The sequence below is a fragment of the Micromesistius poutassou genome, assembly GCF_964030765.1.
Source record: "Micromesistius poutassou genome assembly, chromosome: 10".
NCBI classification, from domain to species: Eukaryota; Metazoa; Chordata; class Actinopteri; order Gadiformes; family Gadidae; genus Micromesistius; species Micromesistius poutassou.
In genome coordinates this window covers 8,129,487-8,145,436 of record NC_140280.1, presented here as the reverse complement: position 1 = coordinate 8,145,436, position 15,950 = coordinate 8,129,487, and the positions used below count along the sequence as shown (strand labels likewise).

The 15,950-nt window shown below is 47.9% G+C and overlaps 3 protein-coding genes and 3 pseudogenes across 8 annotated transcripts; 5 read left to right on the top strand and 1 right to left on the bottom strand.

The window, feature by feature from the left end:
* Positions 1-856: 856 nt before the first annotated feature.
* LOC311354023 (claudin-like protein ZF-A89) lies at positions 857-1,489 on the top strand (the record flags this gene model as incomplete). The annotated part of the gene is made up of 1 exon (XM_084473813.1): positions 857-1,489. One exon carries the CDS (start codon positions 857-859, stop codon positions 1,487-1,489), a length of 633 nt encoding a protein of 210 aa, XP_084329939.1.
* Positions 1,490-2,566: 1,077 nt separating this feature from the next.
* LOC311353918 (claudin-like protein ZF-A89 pseudogene) lies at positions 2,567-3,124 on the top strand (annotated as a pseudogene). The gene has a single exon. The product of its transcript is annotated as a claudin-like protein ZF-A89 pseudogene (transcript).
* Positions 3,125-3,983: 859 nt separating this feature from the next.
* Positions 3,984-5,246, top strand: LOC311354098 (claudin-4-like; the record flags this gene model as incomplete). The annotated part of the gene is made up of 3 exons (XM_084473894.1): positions 3,984-4,118; positions 4,396-4,644; positions 4,851-5,246. 3 exons carry the CDS (start codon positions 3,984-3,986, stop codon positions 5,244-5,246), a joined length of 780 nt encoding a protein of 259 aa, XP_084330020.1.
* Positions 5,247-5,966: 720 nt separating this feature from the next.
* On the top strand, positions 5,967-6,602 carry LOC311354099 (claudin-4 pseudogene; annotated as a pseudogene). The gene has a single exon. The product of its transcript is annotated as a claudin-4 pseudogene (transcript).
* Positions 6,603-8,093: 1,491 nt separating this feature from the next.
* Positions 8,094-9,023, top strand: LOC311354097 (claudin-4 pseudogene; annotated as a pseudogene). The gene has a single exon. The product of its transcript is annotated as a claudin-4 pseudogene (transcript).
* A 2,572-nt stretch (positions 9,024-11,595) lies between these two features.
* mettl27 (methyltransferase like 27) lies at positions 11,596-15,285 on the bottom strand. 3 transcript variants are annotated; one of them, XM_084473872.1, is made up of 6 exons: positions 15,108-15,285; positions 14,458-14,588; positions 13,955-14,083; positions 13,726-13,861; positions 12,429-12,524; positions 11,596-12,333 (listed from the first exon to the last, which is right to left on the bottom strand). In XM_084473872.1, exons 2-6 carry the CDS (start codon positions 14,575-14,577, stop codon positions 12,104-12,106), a joined length of 711 nt encoding a protein of 236 aa, XP_084329998.1. In that variant the 5' UTR covers positions 14,578-14,588; positions 15,108-15,285; the 3' UTR covers positions 11,596-12,103. The 3 variants fall into 3 exon arrangements, with proteins under 3 accessions (XP_084329998.1, XP_084329997.1, XP_084329999.1); XM_084473871.1 differs by having other exon boundaries at positions 15,112-15,285; XM_084473873.1 differs by having other exon boundaries at positions 12,429-12,521; positions 15,112-15,285.
* Positions 15,286-15,950: the final 665 nt, after the last annotated feature.

Sequence of the window (15,950 nt, the reverse complement as noted above, 5' to 3'; positions counted from 1 at the left end):
GCTACATGAGTCGGCAGAACATTCATTAGCCTCTTTAGCAAACCATCTGAAACAGAACTTTATGTTGTATTGCACAGACTGCAATGCATATATTGGTGACCAGATTAAAGCAGCAATGTAATCAAGTTTGTAAGAGCATTTTAAAATTGAGATTTAAACAACCATGGTACAAAGAAAATGCATCTCATGGGCGCAGCCAACTTTGCTTAGAGTCCTATGGTCAACCTCACTTAACTTAGACTCTCAGTATCCAGAGATAAGGGGGCATGCCTCAGTGAAATGCCGCAAGAAAGCTGGGAGATTACCCACTTTTAAACTTGTGGGTGGTGTACGAGGCATCTCGAACACGCATGTATATGTGACTAGGTTTCTTGCTTCACTGATTTCGGCATTGGTAGAAAACTTGAACCTTTGCATCAAGCGAGACTTGTCCCTTCCATGTAGAAATGCCTGAGGTAGACTGGGGTTTGCACATAGAAGGGGGACTAAACATGGTAGTTGGCCAGTTTTAACCAATTGCACTATTTTAGGCGGCCATGGGGTGCTTTCATTTGGCATCCAAAAATAGTCTGAGGTGAAATTTGACATTTAGACCTTATATGGGTAGTTCATGATCCAGAGCACAGGTCACTCCCAGTGCAATGCCAATGACTCCCTGCTGGCCCTGCCCCAGGACCTGCAGGGTGCCAGTTGAGCACAACAGGTGCGTTCAATTAATCAATCATCCAACAAACAATCAGAAGCTATCCCAGCCAAAACAACGGTATAAATACACAGGTGAGCTAGTTGTTAAATCAAGGTGAGTTTTGGAGGTGCAACAGCAACAAGCTCACCAAAAACTGAATTGAGTGACATCATGGTATCTGCAGGTCTCCAGATCTTTGGCATCTTCCTGGCCGCCGTGGGCTTCATTGGGGACATCGTCACCTGTGCCCTCCCCATGTGGAAGGTGTCTGCGTTCATCGGCAGCAACATCGTCACGGCCCAGACCTACTGGGAGGGCCTGTGGATGACCTGCGTGCAGCAGAGCACGGGCCAGTTGCAGTGCAAGATCTACAACTCCATGCTGAACCTGCCCGCCGACCTCCAGGCGGCCCGCGCCCTGGTGATCCTCTCCATCCTGGTGGCCGTCATGGGGCTCCTGCTGGCCACCGCCGGGGGCCAGTGCACAAACTGCATCGAAGACGAGGCGGCCAAGATCAAGGTAGCCATCGTGGCGGGTGTCTTTTTCATCGTGGCCGGCGTCCTGTGCCTCATCCCCGTGTCGTGGTCCGCCAACGAGATCATCCGCAACTTCTACAACCCCATCCTGATGAGCGGCCAGAAGCGGGAGCTGGGAGCGTCCCTCTTCATCGGCTGGGGCTCCGCTGGGCTCCTCCTGATCGGCGGCGCTCTGCTCTGCTGCCAGTGCAAGAAGCACAAGGAGCATGGCTACTCAGCCAAGTACTCTGCACCGAGCTCGGCCACCAGTGGTGGGGCCTACGTCTGAGAGGAGAGCGTCCTGTTGGGGTCTGAGACGCGTCCTGCTGCATGAATCTTTTAAGTTGCATTTTGTAGTTTGAAAAAAAACCTAATTTTTTAATTATGATTTTATTTTGTTTTAATATTATGTTTATTGCTTCATTAAATTTTATGAAAATCGTACATCTTCTCTAAACTTTGTTTAAATGTGTTGGGCTTTTTCCTCAGACATGCTTGTGAGTTGCAACTTATTTGCAAACAAAACTACTATTACTAGCGCTGACCCACTAGTTCACTAAAGCTGCACTATGTACATGTGAGGAGGTTACTGCTTTGCATCTCTGACTTGGAATTGGTAGAAAACTTTACCCTTTGCATCATGTGATACTTGTCTGTCTTGCCCATGTAGAAATGCATAGACTGGGGTTTGCACATAGAAGGGGGACTAAACATGGTAGTTTGGACAGTTTAACCAATTGCACTATTTTTATAGGAGGCCAGGGAGTACTTTCATTTGGAATCCTTACAAGAAATGTTGTCACGGTGACATTTACACTTTAAATGGGTTGTTGCTGGCCAACCTGGAGCCACAGACTAATGGTCTGAAGCCCTTGGGGCTTGCTGAAATGCTAATGGAACATGCATCCTTGTAATGTAATTCACCAGTTGAAGGATAATGTTCTATAGGAGACATCCCTTGTTCTGAAATGGTGGGACTCTCAATGTCCAAGCTAAATCACTGCTTTCTGGGCAAAACAAAGCGGCTTTTCAGACATCGTCTCCATGGCAACAGCTCACCTGCCCTCTCGTTCAAATCTAAGGAATCAGGACAAGCAGGTAATCTGATCTTTAAACTAGCAGTGTCCCCGCCCCTGTTTTGGTCTTCCTTGTGACTGAAGTGAGCTGAGCCCTACGTTCACACTGAGCGGAGCTCACACACACACAGAGCCGACTTAGTTCAGCTTCCTGTTTCCATCCAGTAGGAGAAGGAATGCTGGTTCTGACGGTCCACTTGTGACTGACCGGGCCTCGTCTGGCGGAGCGGCTCTCTGAAGCTCGACAGCTCTGAGAGGAAAACCCCCCCCCCCCCCCTGCTGCTGCTACCATGGGAAACCAGGAGGTCGCCCTCCTCCTGGCCCTCCTCGGATTTTTGGGAACCATTGTGATCTGCGGCCTGCCCATGTGGAAGGTGACGGCGTTCGTGGGCGCCAACATCATCACGGCGCAGGTCTTCTGGGAGGGCCTGTGGATGAACTGCGTGATCCAGAGCACGGGTCACTCCCAGTGCAAGGCCTACGACTCCCTGCTGGCCCTGCCCCAGAACCTGCAGGCGTCGCGGGCGCTGGTCTGCGTCTCCATCGCCGTCAGCGCAGCGGCCATCGGACTCACGGTGGCGGGAGCCCGCTTCACCAACTTCCTCCGCGACGACGGCCGCACGAAGAGCAGCGTGGGCATCGCGGGCGGCGCCGTGTTCATGGCGGCGGGGGTCCTTTGCCTCATTCCTGTCAGCTGGTCGGCCTACAGCATCATCACAGGCTTCTACAACCCCCTGGCCACCCAGGAGAGGAGGGGCGAGCTGGGGGCGTCCATCTACGTGGGATGGGCCTCCGGAGTGCTGCTCGTGATTGGCGGAGGAATGCTGTGCAGCACCTATAGATACTGAGGAGATAGAGCCACATGGTTCATGTTTAGTGTGTATATATGTAGCAGGGGTAGATGGCTAGGCTCACCCAGGCTGCTTGGTTCATGTTTAGTGTATATATATTTAGCAGGGGTGGATAGCGAGACTCAACCAGGGTGCGTGGTTCATGTGTGTATACGTAGCAGGGGTAGATATTCAGGCTCAACCAGGCTGCGCGCTTAAATGGAATTGAGATAAAGACCACATTGTTTAAGCTCTGAATTGTCTCCATGACGTGATATACTGAATGATAAACATTATGTTGCCCACTTTCAACAGAGTTTGTAATGTTTGAAATGTACGATGTATGATTGAATGTTATTAATAGTTTTTTTATTATTTTGCAAGAAAATAAATCAATGTACTTTCTCATTTTATTTGGTGTCTTTGTCCTGACAGTCTTCCCTTTGTAGACACCGTGAACAACGCAATGCCACTTTGCTGCTTTGCTTCACGCAAGTACGGTTGTCCATTTAGCAAAATGAAAAAACAAATAGGATGGTGGTTTGTTCACGGCCCGTCTCAATACACATTATAAGCAGAAGAACCTGATCAAGAAGAGTCCCTATGTATATTTACACAGAGCACAAACACATGATCCACGCATCCAGGTTATTTTGGCTTCTTCAGAGCAGTAGGCTACGAGGGGAGAAGCACCTTCACTTCACGTGTCTCTACCAACCAAACAACACACCATTCTTTTAAAGATAACGATAAGTGATAAGGAGGCTTTTTTAAGCAATAAGTATAAATAAGTCGACTCCCTATTTGCGGCAGTTTTTTCTTTTTCAGAAAACAGTTTTTGGAAAACCTTTCCAGGGGCAAAGAGGATTTAGTTGGGATGGGAGGACAAGGCAGACTGATAGGGGGTCTGGCGCTGGTCTTTGTTGGGATCCTGGGAGTGTGTCTGGCGACGGGACTGCCCATGTGGCGAGAATCATCTAATGTGGGTGCAAATATTGTGTCGGCACAAACGGTACGTAGTAACAATTAATATTTTCACATGTATTTTCTATTTTATTTTTTAGCAACTCTGTTATGCGTTCAGATGTGCGGTTCAACCACTGCCTCGGTAGAAGTAGGAGAAGTATTTGTCACTTTGTACCCGGCAGTGTACAAAGTGCTCTGTGTACAACAGTGTGACAATACGACACTCGGCAGTGTCGTATTGTCACAGAGCACATGCTTCACGCTGGACCAACCGAGTGGCTCCAACACCACCTCATCATCCATGTCTCAAACCCTCCCTCCAGGTCTGGGACGGCCTGTGGCTGGCCTGTGTGGTCCAGTCCACGGGCCAGATGCAGTGTAAGAAACCGTCGGGCATCACCTACACCACCGACCTGCAGGCGGGGCGGGCCCTCACGCTGCTGTCCATCATCCTGGGCCTCATCGGCTTCATCATCGCCATCGTGGGAGGGGGCGTGGCCAACTGCAGCAGCGCTCCGCCCGACGACTATTACGCCACCCGTCAGTCTGACACACGGTCCTCCCAGAACAAGGTCAGGACCTGTCTGTCTGTCTGCACTACACTGTCTGTCTGTCTGACTGTCTATCTGTCTGTCTGTCTGTCTGTCTGCAATACAGTGTCTGTCTGGCTGTCTGTCTGTCTGCCCTACAGTATCTGTCTGTCTGGCTATCCATCTGACTGACTGTCTGAGGGTCTCCCTGTCCGTCTGCCTGGTTCTCCTGGTCCCGCTGGTCCCAGGCCGCCTTGCTGGGGGGTCTCCTGTGTGTGGTCGCGGGGGTCCTGTGTCTGGTGGCGGTCATCTGGTCGGCGGCGCTGACCGCCTACGTGAGCAACGACCCGCTGGTGGTGACCTCCCTGAAGCGGGACGTGGGCACCTCCATCTACATCGGCCTGGCCGCGGGGGTCCTGCTGCTGGTGGGCGGGGCCATGGTCTGCATGGTGTGCGGGTCCAAGCCGAGCGACCCCCGGCAGATCTACCTGCCCCCCCCAGTAGAGTACAGCTACGCCCCCCCCTCCCAGGACAGCCGGTCGTGGCGCAAGAGCGGGCCGTACGACCCGCCCCTGGAGACGCGGAGCGGCTCCCGGTACCCAGCGTGGAGCGCGGGGCCCAGCCCCGCCTCGTTCCCCAGATAACGGTCCGAACAGGCACCTCCGGAGCGGGACGCGCCCGGCATCGGCGCCCTAGCCGCCCCCGGGTATATTACTTCAACATGCCGACTTAAGAGTCCAACACGAATGCTTCATAGAACACCTTCCATCCTTCCTTTCTCCTTCAACCTGAACCCCTGGTGGGACTCAGACCCAGTCCATTACTGGTTCACATCCACTCAACATCACGCCATTCACACACTGTCAATCCCCAAACCTGTGAAGCATGTTTTATTTCAGAGGGGGAACTGTCCCCCTCAGCTGTTTATTATACTCAGTACACCAAATCTAAATCCTAAATCCGTTTCTATTCCATTTAAATATAAAATGTATACTGTACGTGTGTGTGTTAATTGGAAATGGTTCTATCTATTTCAAAAAATAAATAAAAACGTGTCAACAGGCTACAGGTCGTAGTTTACTTTGTATCACATCGTCTTCTCCCTGGTGTTGTTGTTGAACATAAATGTCGTCTGATGAGATTCCAGTGAAACCAGTTGTGGGTATCCATGGGATGGGGGAGGGCTGATCCACTCCTCCCGTTGTTAGTGCGACGCCCAGAAACCCTGCTCAGCCATTCATTGATACCTTCAGCTCTGAGAAGGAGGAAATAGCCTTCACAGACCTGTGCCTTCACTCTGTCCCCTCACCTGACCTGCTCTGGCTTCCTCCCCCTCCTGGTGCGTTCCTCCATCAGTGCTCACCATGGTTTCTAGTGGGAGACAGCTGCTGGGCTTGGCCCTGGCCATCGTAGGCTGGATCGGCACCATCTTGGTGTGCGCTCTGCCCATGTGGAAGGTGAGCGCCTTCATCGGCAGCAACATCGTCACGGCGCAGACCACCTGGGAGGGCATCTGGATGAACTGCGTGGTGCAGAGCACGGGCCAGATGCAGTGCAAGGTGTACGACTCCCTGCTGGCGCTGAGCCCGGACCTGCAGGCGGCGCGCGCCCTCACCGTGGTGTCCATCGCGGCGGGCGTAGTCGGCCTCTTGCTGGGCATCGTCGGCGGCAAGTGCACCAACTTTGTGAGTGACGAGCGGGCCAAGAGCAAGGTGGGCATCGCGGCCGGCGTGGTGTTCCTGGTGGCGGGGGTGCTGTTGCTGGTGCCCGTGTGCTGGACGGCCAACACCATCATCCACAACTTCTACAACCCCATCCTGTTGGGCGCCGAGAAGCGGGAGCTGGGGGCCTCGCTGTACATCGGCTGGGGGGCCGCGGGGTTGCTGCTCCTGGGGGGGGCCCTCCTCTGCAGCTCCTGCCCGCCAAGCGACGACCCCCGGCCGTACGAGGCGGCGTACTCCAGGGCCCGCTCGGCAGAGAGCAGCCGGGTGTACGTGTAGAGGCAAGGAGCCACGCCGAGTATGAACTGTGGACAGACAAGCATACACACGTGTATACACACACGCACACACACACATGCACGCACACACACAGTCAAATGTGATATGAAGCATTCCCTCATGCTTCCGCTGGAAACTATGCTGTGTATTGTCGGCTTGACGCTGTGTTGAATGTATTGAAGGTGAGCTTGTTGCAAAGTGTGTCCTGAATACTCTGGAGCCACACTGCTCCATGAAGCCTGAGTCTGTGCAGCCGCCTGCCGGTCCCTCACTAGCTGCCATGGAGGAGCCTGGCTTTGAGCCACCAGTGGAGTAGACCTAGAAATGTCTCTCCTCTCCACCAATCTGAATGTCCATATTCTTGTTGTCTTGTTTAACTTTTGTATGTTTTGATTGTGTCCATTAATGTACTATATTCATGTAGACTTTGTTTATAAAAAATGAATAAAGTGTCAGTGATGACAAACGCTGAAGAAAACCTGTCTGTCCAGCTTCTCAGTCTAGGAAGTATTTGCCGATGGCGGCTTGTAAACTGGTTTAGGAACAAGTCTGATAACAATGTTAGACATACTTTAAAAAGAGTAACCTGAGGGACACACACACACACACACACACAGAAATAAGCCTAGTGAAAAGTACTAGTAAATAACACAGTAGAATTTCCCTTCAATTGATGACAATCTCTCCCCATTGGTCTTCTGACGTGGGGCAGGTCAGGACAGAAACTACTGTTTGCATACGAATAGAAATAGCACAAAGAAGTTTCGTTTAGACAATAAATACCTAAAAATAACAATAACAAAAGCCAGTATTTGTGGGTTTAAGGATGGATTTAAAATAACATTTGTAGTTTCATGAGACACTTAATGAGATTATTTTTTTCATCAAAGCATTTCCTTCTCAGCTCTATTATTCACCAGTTTAATACAATCAATAATATAATAGAACATAGTCAACATGCGAACAGGTTTTAGGCCTCAAATCCACTGAATGAAAACACATTTACATTTACATTTACATTTCAATCTGCATGCACACCCACCCAGACCTAAACAGATGATGTCATTGGCCACCATAGTTACCTTCTCTGTTTGGCTCTCTCTCCACCCCCGCCCAGCCCACCCCAGGGAGTAGGCGTGGTGAAATATACACCTGAGCACTCACAGACAGCTTCAGAATGGAAGGGAAGCAGGCGGTCGGACAGGACAGACGCTGTGAGAGGAAGAGAACGATCAGTGGGTTTGGAGGCAGCAGGAACAGGTGAGGCATCCGATGGGACCCAGAGGAGGCCTACCTGATGAATCCCTCCTAGGTTAGAAGAAGAAGAACAGAACAGAACAGAAAGATAGTGGCAGGGGCCAGAGAGAAAGAGAGAGAGAGAGAGAGAGAGAAAGAGAGAGAGAAACAGGTTGACAGGAGGACCTCTTACGACCCCTCAGAAGAGGCTTTCCCGGGGGGGGAGCCATCCATCCGTCGAGCCTCCCCACCACAATGGCTTCGCTGGGGATCCAGATGCTGGCCAGCACCCTGGCCCTGCTGGGCTGGATGGGCACCATCCTCTGCTGCGCCATGCCCCTGTGGCGTGTCACGGCCTTCGTGGGCACCACCATCGTCACCTCGCAGACCATCTGGGAGGGGATCTGGATGAGCTGCGTGGTCCAGAGCACGGGCCAGATGAGCTGCAAGCCATACCAGTCCACACTGGCGCTCAGCGCCGACCTGCAGGCCGCGCGCACGCTCACCGTGCTCGCCATCCTCATGGGCACCGCGGGCCTCCTGCTGGCCTTCATCGGCGGCAAGTGCACGCGCTTCCTGGACGACGCGCCGGGCCGCAGCAAGGTGATGGTGGTGCTGGCGGCGGGCGGCGTGCTCATCGCCACGGGCCTGCTGTGTCTGATCCCCACGTCGTGGACCGCCGGCTCGGTGGTCAGCAAGTTCTACAGCGCCAGCAACGACGCCCAGCGCCGGGAGTTGGGGGCGTCGCTGTACATCGGCTGGGCGGCGTCCGTCATGCTGATCCTGGGCGGGGCGATGCTCATCGGCTCCTCCTGCCCGCTCAGAGCCGCCGCCGACAACAAGAGGAGCGCATCCACCGTGCGCTACGTGGCGGTGCGTGTGCCCAGCGGGTCCAGCCGCCCCGGCAGCGCGGTGCCCCGGACCCCCGTGTCTCCGGCCGCACAGCAGGGGTCCACCAAGCCCCCGTGGGGGGAAGTGTCGGCGAGGTCAGAGGGCAGCAAGGCCCTGTCCACAAAGTCTCCGCTGGAGAGACCCGCGTCCACCAGGTCTGAGGAAAGCAGTGCTCTGTCCACAAAGTCCCAGCTGAAGCGAGCCGCCGCGGCCGCCGACGGTGCTTCGTCGGAGTCGATGAAGACGGAGGGCAGCGGGGACGCTCGGCCCAACCCGGCCAAAACATACTTATAGGAGCCCACCGCCCCCCCCCCCCATGCCGCTCCCTGGGCATGGCTGCTCCACAAACACTGCACTGCATGTGTATCTATCATGCTACGCAGAATAGGTACACCGTGATATTGGTCCATGGTCAAGCAGTGCAATATAACATGGACTCTGTGTTAACCTGCACTATTTGAATTTTCAGTGCAGTGACATGGTTTGAGAAAACGTGCCTGGCTATATTCAGCCATGGGTGATTAGATGCTTTAGACATGAAGAATTTATATTTATTTATTTTAAGTTTGATATGTTGAAGTTTTTTTTTTTTAATGTTTTTATGTTTATTCTTAATTAATGAAGAAGATGAAGTTCACATCCACTCAGATTTTAGGGAAACGTTCAATGTTTTAGTATGTTGTATCCCATTTATATAGATTTATCCATATCCATTTACCATTTACCATTTACCATATATCCAATTTCACCTAACTGAAAGTAATTGTCTTTTTGTGGAAACAATGGAAGGATTGAAATAGGACCTCACTATTTGATTATCCTGTCACGCTTTTATAAACCACTTTGCAAACTGGTTTGACAGAAAGTGAGCTTTCACAAGGCCGGGGCAATACAGAGAGGCTTTGGATGACATTAGGTTTCACTGACGTTCTGCCTGTCCACTTTGGAATATTTTTGCATATTCAAATATGGTGTTTCGATGTAAACAACAACTTTTATGATTAGCAAAATGCACATTTAGTTATTATTGATGTATTATATATAAGTTTTGATATTGTTGATATTGTGTATGAAACAACTGCCAGTATATCCTTTTAAAACCAAGTGTACGTGTTGTACATTTACATTCCCTAATCTGAAATAAAAATTTCTTATCATAGTTCCTTCTGAGAGGACTTTCATATCAGGTATCAGGTCTCCAGAGTAGCAACTAATGGGCTTGGAGATGTATTTTCTGTAATCGATAAGGCAGCTTGATTGATGTTTTTGTTAGGAGGCAATTTTCTTTTACGGGTCATTTCATGTTACACCGCCCTCTCGTGGCCAGTAGGATCGCTCAGCTCCAGAAAAAGCATACTTCACTTCAAAGCATACTATTTTCTGGTGACCAAATGTTTTTTATCTTTTATTTATTATGATTATATCAAACGTGTTCAGATGGACAGCACAAAGGAAGGTGTAAGCAAATAATCCTAGCACTACAATAAAGCCATTTATTATTTGTCCATCCCCTCCATATTGATCGTCCTCCACAAGTATCAATTATGTCCACGACCCCATGTGTACTTAAGCTTCAGTTTTGTTCTATCTTTGTCAGTTATTATCCATGGGCGGAGTGGGGGGGAGGCATGTCCCCCCGACTCACTGGCTAAATCAACTTCTTGCCACAGGTGAAAAACAATCAACGATAATGAGAAGAAGTTAGGTCGTCTGATGGAAGAAAGCAAACACAGTTCAAGCTGTGACGGATTGAAGCACTTTCATTTAGAAATGTGATTCTGTTGTGAAGGCTCTACACCTAATTATACCTAATTTTGGCCCGCTGCTAGCATGCCAAAAGATGAAATGAATGATAGTGAATGAATGATAGTCTTCATCCTTGATCAGGACTAACGTTGCATCAGGCGATCCAGGTGCCAGGTATAACCCCTGCACCTCTATGATAAGAACACACAGGGAACTATAAACATTTAAATCGTACTATTTTGATGGCATGTTGTCATTTTGTCATCTGTTGACTATAATGGCTATAATGAACTTGAACTTGAAACTTGAAAGGGCACCACACCACATTTCAAATCCTTTAGGAAACCTCCCCATTCTCAAACATAGAGACCCCTCTACAGCGCTGCGCTGCACTCAATCCACTGGAGGGGTATCCATGGGGGGCCCCTCCTTCGGCCCTTCATCCTGTTTTCTTCTCTGTAGGAGTAGTCCCCTACAGCATCCCATGTTCTCTACTGGAGAAAGTGAGTGTAAGTGTAGCATCCTCCTTCTTGATATCATCCACCCTAGGGCTCTTTACATGTAAAGGGCCAACAGAGCCGCTTCTCTGGTTCCTGCCGCTCCAGGGGCTCACTCTGTTGCCACGCTTTTTCATTCCGTCAGTGAATGTGAATTTTGTACCTATCCCAGTTTTGACTAGAGTCTAAAGCAGATTTGGATAACAACTCTTTATAGATGGCAAAATAGAATTACTTTTGCATCTTTTATCTGATTTAGTACAAACAAGTTAAAAGGTAGGCCTATGTACAGTTCATTTCAGCTCTAGTCCCAATCCTCCTGTCAGTGCAGTGGCGCCCCCAAGGGGTCATTTATTATTTCAAGTAGCATGATACCTATATTATCTGACTGCTGAATATATACATGTTTAACATATTTACAGGTTACATTCTGTACAGGGTTTATTTAAAAAATAGGATAGAATTAACAAGCAGATGTGTTATGATTACATGAAACAAATTATTCTAGCCATTTTCTAAATTCATAGGATTTAATAACTCCATGACGGTTAATCATTAGTCATTCAGTATAGACATTTCTGACCCATTTCTGGGTCAGAAATGTCGAACATGATAATAAGAAGGAAACTGAATCTCGTTTTTATTGAGTCAAGAGTTATGTAACGGCATGTTCCAGGTATGACAACAATGTAATGACAATGATAGTTCATCATTGGAGCTTCATCTGTAGGCTATTGTGCACTTAAAGCTAAACAGGACTGTTTAAACAACAAGATGACTTTTGTCAATTGGAAACGTTCCTGTCGGGTGTCATAAAGCGTCTGTGAACATTTGTCGATAAAGTGTACTACTTCAGACTGATTGGACCAAAGGAGAACACAAGTCCCGGACCAATGACGTCATTGTCCTGCCAAGTTGCAGAACCCTTCCATGACATCCAATCCTGTCCTGAGTCCATCTGAATATGGCTAGACTGATAAAAATGAACATGAAGTTGTTAAGACCCGTATGGCTGTGCGGAGTCACTTTTATGGTGCCTTCAGGAATTCCTATGTGTGTCAGCAGGATTTCTTCCCAGTTCAGCAGAACGTATATGCAAACTCTGTGACCCGTTTCCACAGCCCTCGTTTCTCAAAGCATAGGGCTGCATGGCTGTACATCAGAGACCCTGTATATGTAAACACAGCCGCCGATGTAGCCCTCCTCATGCGCGGACACGGCTCTCTCCCACTCTTCCACCTCCATGGCGGTCACACAACTCCACAGACCTTCTTCCTCCATGAGCTTCAGCTGCTGCTCCAAACACGCTTTGTAAAGCACGTTGTCCTGGTTGCTTCTGGTGGTCATACAGACGAGGCCCCCTAGGGGAGAGAGGTCAGAGGTGAGAGGACAGAGTCAAGGGTTTTCTGACAAGCCAGGCTTTGGAGGGTGGTTTGAGGAGCATCAAAGGTCTCACCTGGTTTGGTGGCCTTGCACAGCTCTTTGGCAATACAAGCTGGGACCTGACCATCGCTAAGCGCTCCAACAATTATCACCACATCGAATGAGCCTGCTGGACAAAGAGGTGTAGTTACCTTTCTATTAGTGGTAAGAGGTAGGATTCACATGTTTTTCACCATAACAACTACAACTAGAAAATGTAATCCCACGCATAAGGGATTACTGTGCATAGAAATGCCTGTGATCTTTATGATCTTTTTGCATGTCATTTTGGATAAAGGCATCTGCTAAGAACCATAAACATATTTCAGTTAAATTCAGCTGAGGGTTGTATAGCCACTGCAAAGATTGATAGTGGAGTGTGAATGACTTGAGTTATGGTTGGACAGAAATCAGACACTGAACATAGAAACTTCAGTCTCTTGTCTTCTCTTAATTGCACAACCTTTGAACAATTATCTCTTTTCTGTGGGTAAGATGAGGGAGGTAGTTATATATGCTTCTTAAAATGTAAATCACATTCAATACTAGAAAATGCATTTCCTGCAGAAAATGCAGTGAGTGCTGTAGTACAAAGTGAGGTTGAAAATATGTTTTAATAAAGCTACATAGATTAAGACGTAAAGAAATGTTAAATGGCTTAAATCAAGTGAAGGGATTTGAACAGAATTCAAAAGTCTAACTGGAGTAAACAATGTAAACATGCACACCATTTAAAAAAATTAAAATGGTTGGAAACAAACAAAGTGACAGCTGAATGAAAAGCGCAAAGCATTGCTAAAAATGCAGAAATGTAAAATGAATTGAACTGAAGAATCTGAAAGTCTGTAAGAAGTAAGTGTCAGAGAATGGGCGGACGGTTCCGCCGTGACTTCCATTGTAAAAAATAGTATTTTAAAGTAGAATATCTCAAAAAGTATAAAGTTGACAAATATGAAAATAGCCCAAATGTATGGACCTAGACCTTTGTGACCGATGTTGAATGGAATCGATTGGTTTTGGCCACATTAATTGCACAAGTTTAGTCAGAAGAAGAATAACAGAAAATGGATATCAAGATTGTGTATTCCTTTGCACAATAATAACAACCGGTTTATTGGTGATTATAGAATTTTTCAATCACATGATTGAAACCCTCCGATAGAACAACGCAATTTAAGATTCTGAGAGGTTTATATAAATAGTTGTCGCATTTTATTATCATCTTATTTTACCCATCAAAGTACAACATTTGCTATCTAATAGCTATACTGGCATTACGTAGGAGGGAATGCACATGTGAACAGATATACATGTCTTATGCAAACCGTTACCCCATGTGTCAGGTAGCTGGTCATCTCCCAGCATGCACTGCCTGATGTCTTCGTAGAGCCCCGTGGTCTTGGCCAGCTCCAGCATACCCTTGCTTCCGTCAAGGCCAACCAGACGTCCAAACCCGTTCTTCTTCATCTGCCAAAAGGGGGGCCACGCATAACAGATTCAAACACTATGACGGCAGATATTAGGAGCAGTCGGTTCACATCAGTCCACGTTGGTTCTCACCTGTGCAGCCACCAACCCGGTTCCACACGCCACGTCCAGCACCAGCGCCGCCCCCCGCTCCCCGTGGAAGTGGGCGGAGACCAGGTCTGCTGCTAGAAGGGGCGCGCGGTAGTCCAGAAGAGACACATCCTGTCGGTTCAACCACAGTAGGAGTGATGTATAAGTGTGATACATTTATATGGAGTTGAGCCTAATATAGTTAGCACCTGGAATATAATCTAAATGAAACAGAAAACATAAAAAACTTTGGTGTTGAAATACAATTTATTGCAGAAGTTGGTGTAAATGAACCTGGTGAGGGTGCTCTACTGCCATGCAGCAGATCGCTCTGAGTGTGTGTGGTGACGGTTGGTTTAACCTGTGCACACGGATTTCTCAATGTGCAACAGGTGTGCAGCCTCACCCAGACCCAAAGTCCAATCAGACTGGGCCAGGTGATCACCACACACACACTCCAATGAGTTTGCCACAATTGTATCTATTTTTCCAAACCAGCAGCTTACCTTGTCATAGTTCTCTGCCCACGTGTTGTAGAACTCCACCTTTTCTGCTGGTGAGAGGTTCTTGTGAGCTGATAAAATGATGTCTTTCACATTGTCCAACGTCCTCGTCTCAGAAGACATTTTGAAACAACCTATGTAAAGAAATGTACAACAATTATTTTGATTCCAGGTCACTAAATAACTATATTTATAACCATTTATACCACAGCAGATCAGTGCGCTATATCAAATCAAACTATCGACCCGGGTTCACCGCGGGAAATATTCTAATTCCAGCTTCATCGATAAAAACAATCAGTAATCACTCTTGCTTATTGCTTTTTTGATTCATTTCCCGACATGGTGGTAAAATATGGATCCTAGTTCTGTGAACATCTCGACGAGTGGTCCATGGAGATCTTAACTCGTTCTCTGGTTATGACTCGTACGATAATTTCAGTCATGTTGGTAACTTTGGTATAAGCGGAATTAATCAATTGGAAGTAATGTACATGGTCAAGTTTATTATTCCTTAAATAACCTGAAGATATTTTTATGGCCACAAAACAGCCTCGTAGTGTAATATGAAATCCTAACTATCACCATTAATAACCAACGTTAGTTTAACCAGTGTAGGCTTACGTATTACAGCGTCTAGAGTCTAGACGTACTTACGTCAGCTGGTCTCCGTGACGTTTATGTTCCTCAACTACAGCAAGGCTACTGAAGGGTTTACACCGCGTTGGACTTAGGTAAAGTTATGGTTGGACGTTATGGAGTTGGATATTCGACGGAGATTCAGCCCGGATTAAGCGGCTTCTTGTCCCTCAGTTTCACCAGAGAATGTCTAGTTTCACGCAGTGTGGCAGCAGAGGATTGGTTTCACTTAGGGACCGTCAATCAATTACAGTTTGACACAAAATTGTTGTTATTTACATTACCTTCGTGCTGTCTTGGTCATAATATAAAAAGTGATGATAAAAAAATGTAACTAAATTGTTCTCATCTAGCACATCTATTTTGATTGCTTGTGTGTCCTTAAATAAATATTTGACTAGAAAAAATTGCAGAATTGTTTTTTCAATAACAAAAATTAATACTACACTGGAAAAAATAATATATATATTTAAAAAAAATGCTTTAGTGCTCTATTTTATATGAATATTTAATGTTAAATTGTTAGTGAGCCATATCAGCAGGAACCAGGGGGAAGGAGGTGTTAGTGACCCAGCTGGAACAAGGGGTAAGGAGGTGTTAGTGACCCATATCAGCTGGAACCAGGGGTAAGGAGGTGTTAGTGACCGAGCTGGAAGCAAGAGGAAGGAGGTGCTAGTGACCCATATCAGCTGGAACCATGGAGAAGGAGGTGCTAGTGACCCAGCTGGAACCAGGGGGAAGGAGGTGCTAGTGACCCATATCAGCTGGAACCATGGAGAAGGAGGTGCTAGTGACCCAGCTGGAACCAGGGGTAAGGAGGTGTTAGTGACCCAGCTAGAACCAGGGGGGAGGAGGTG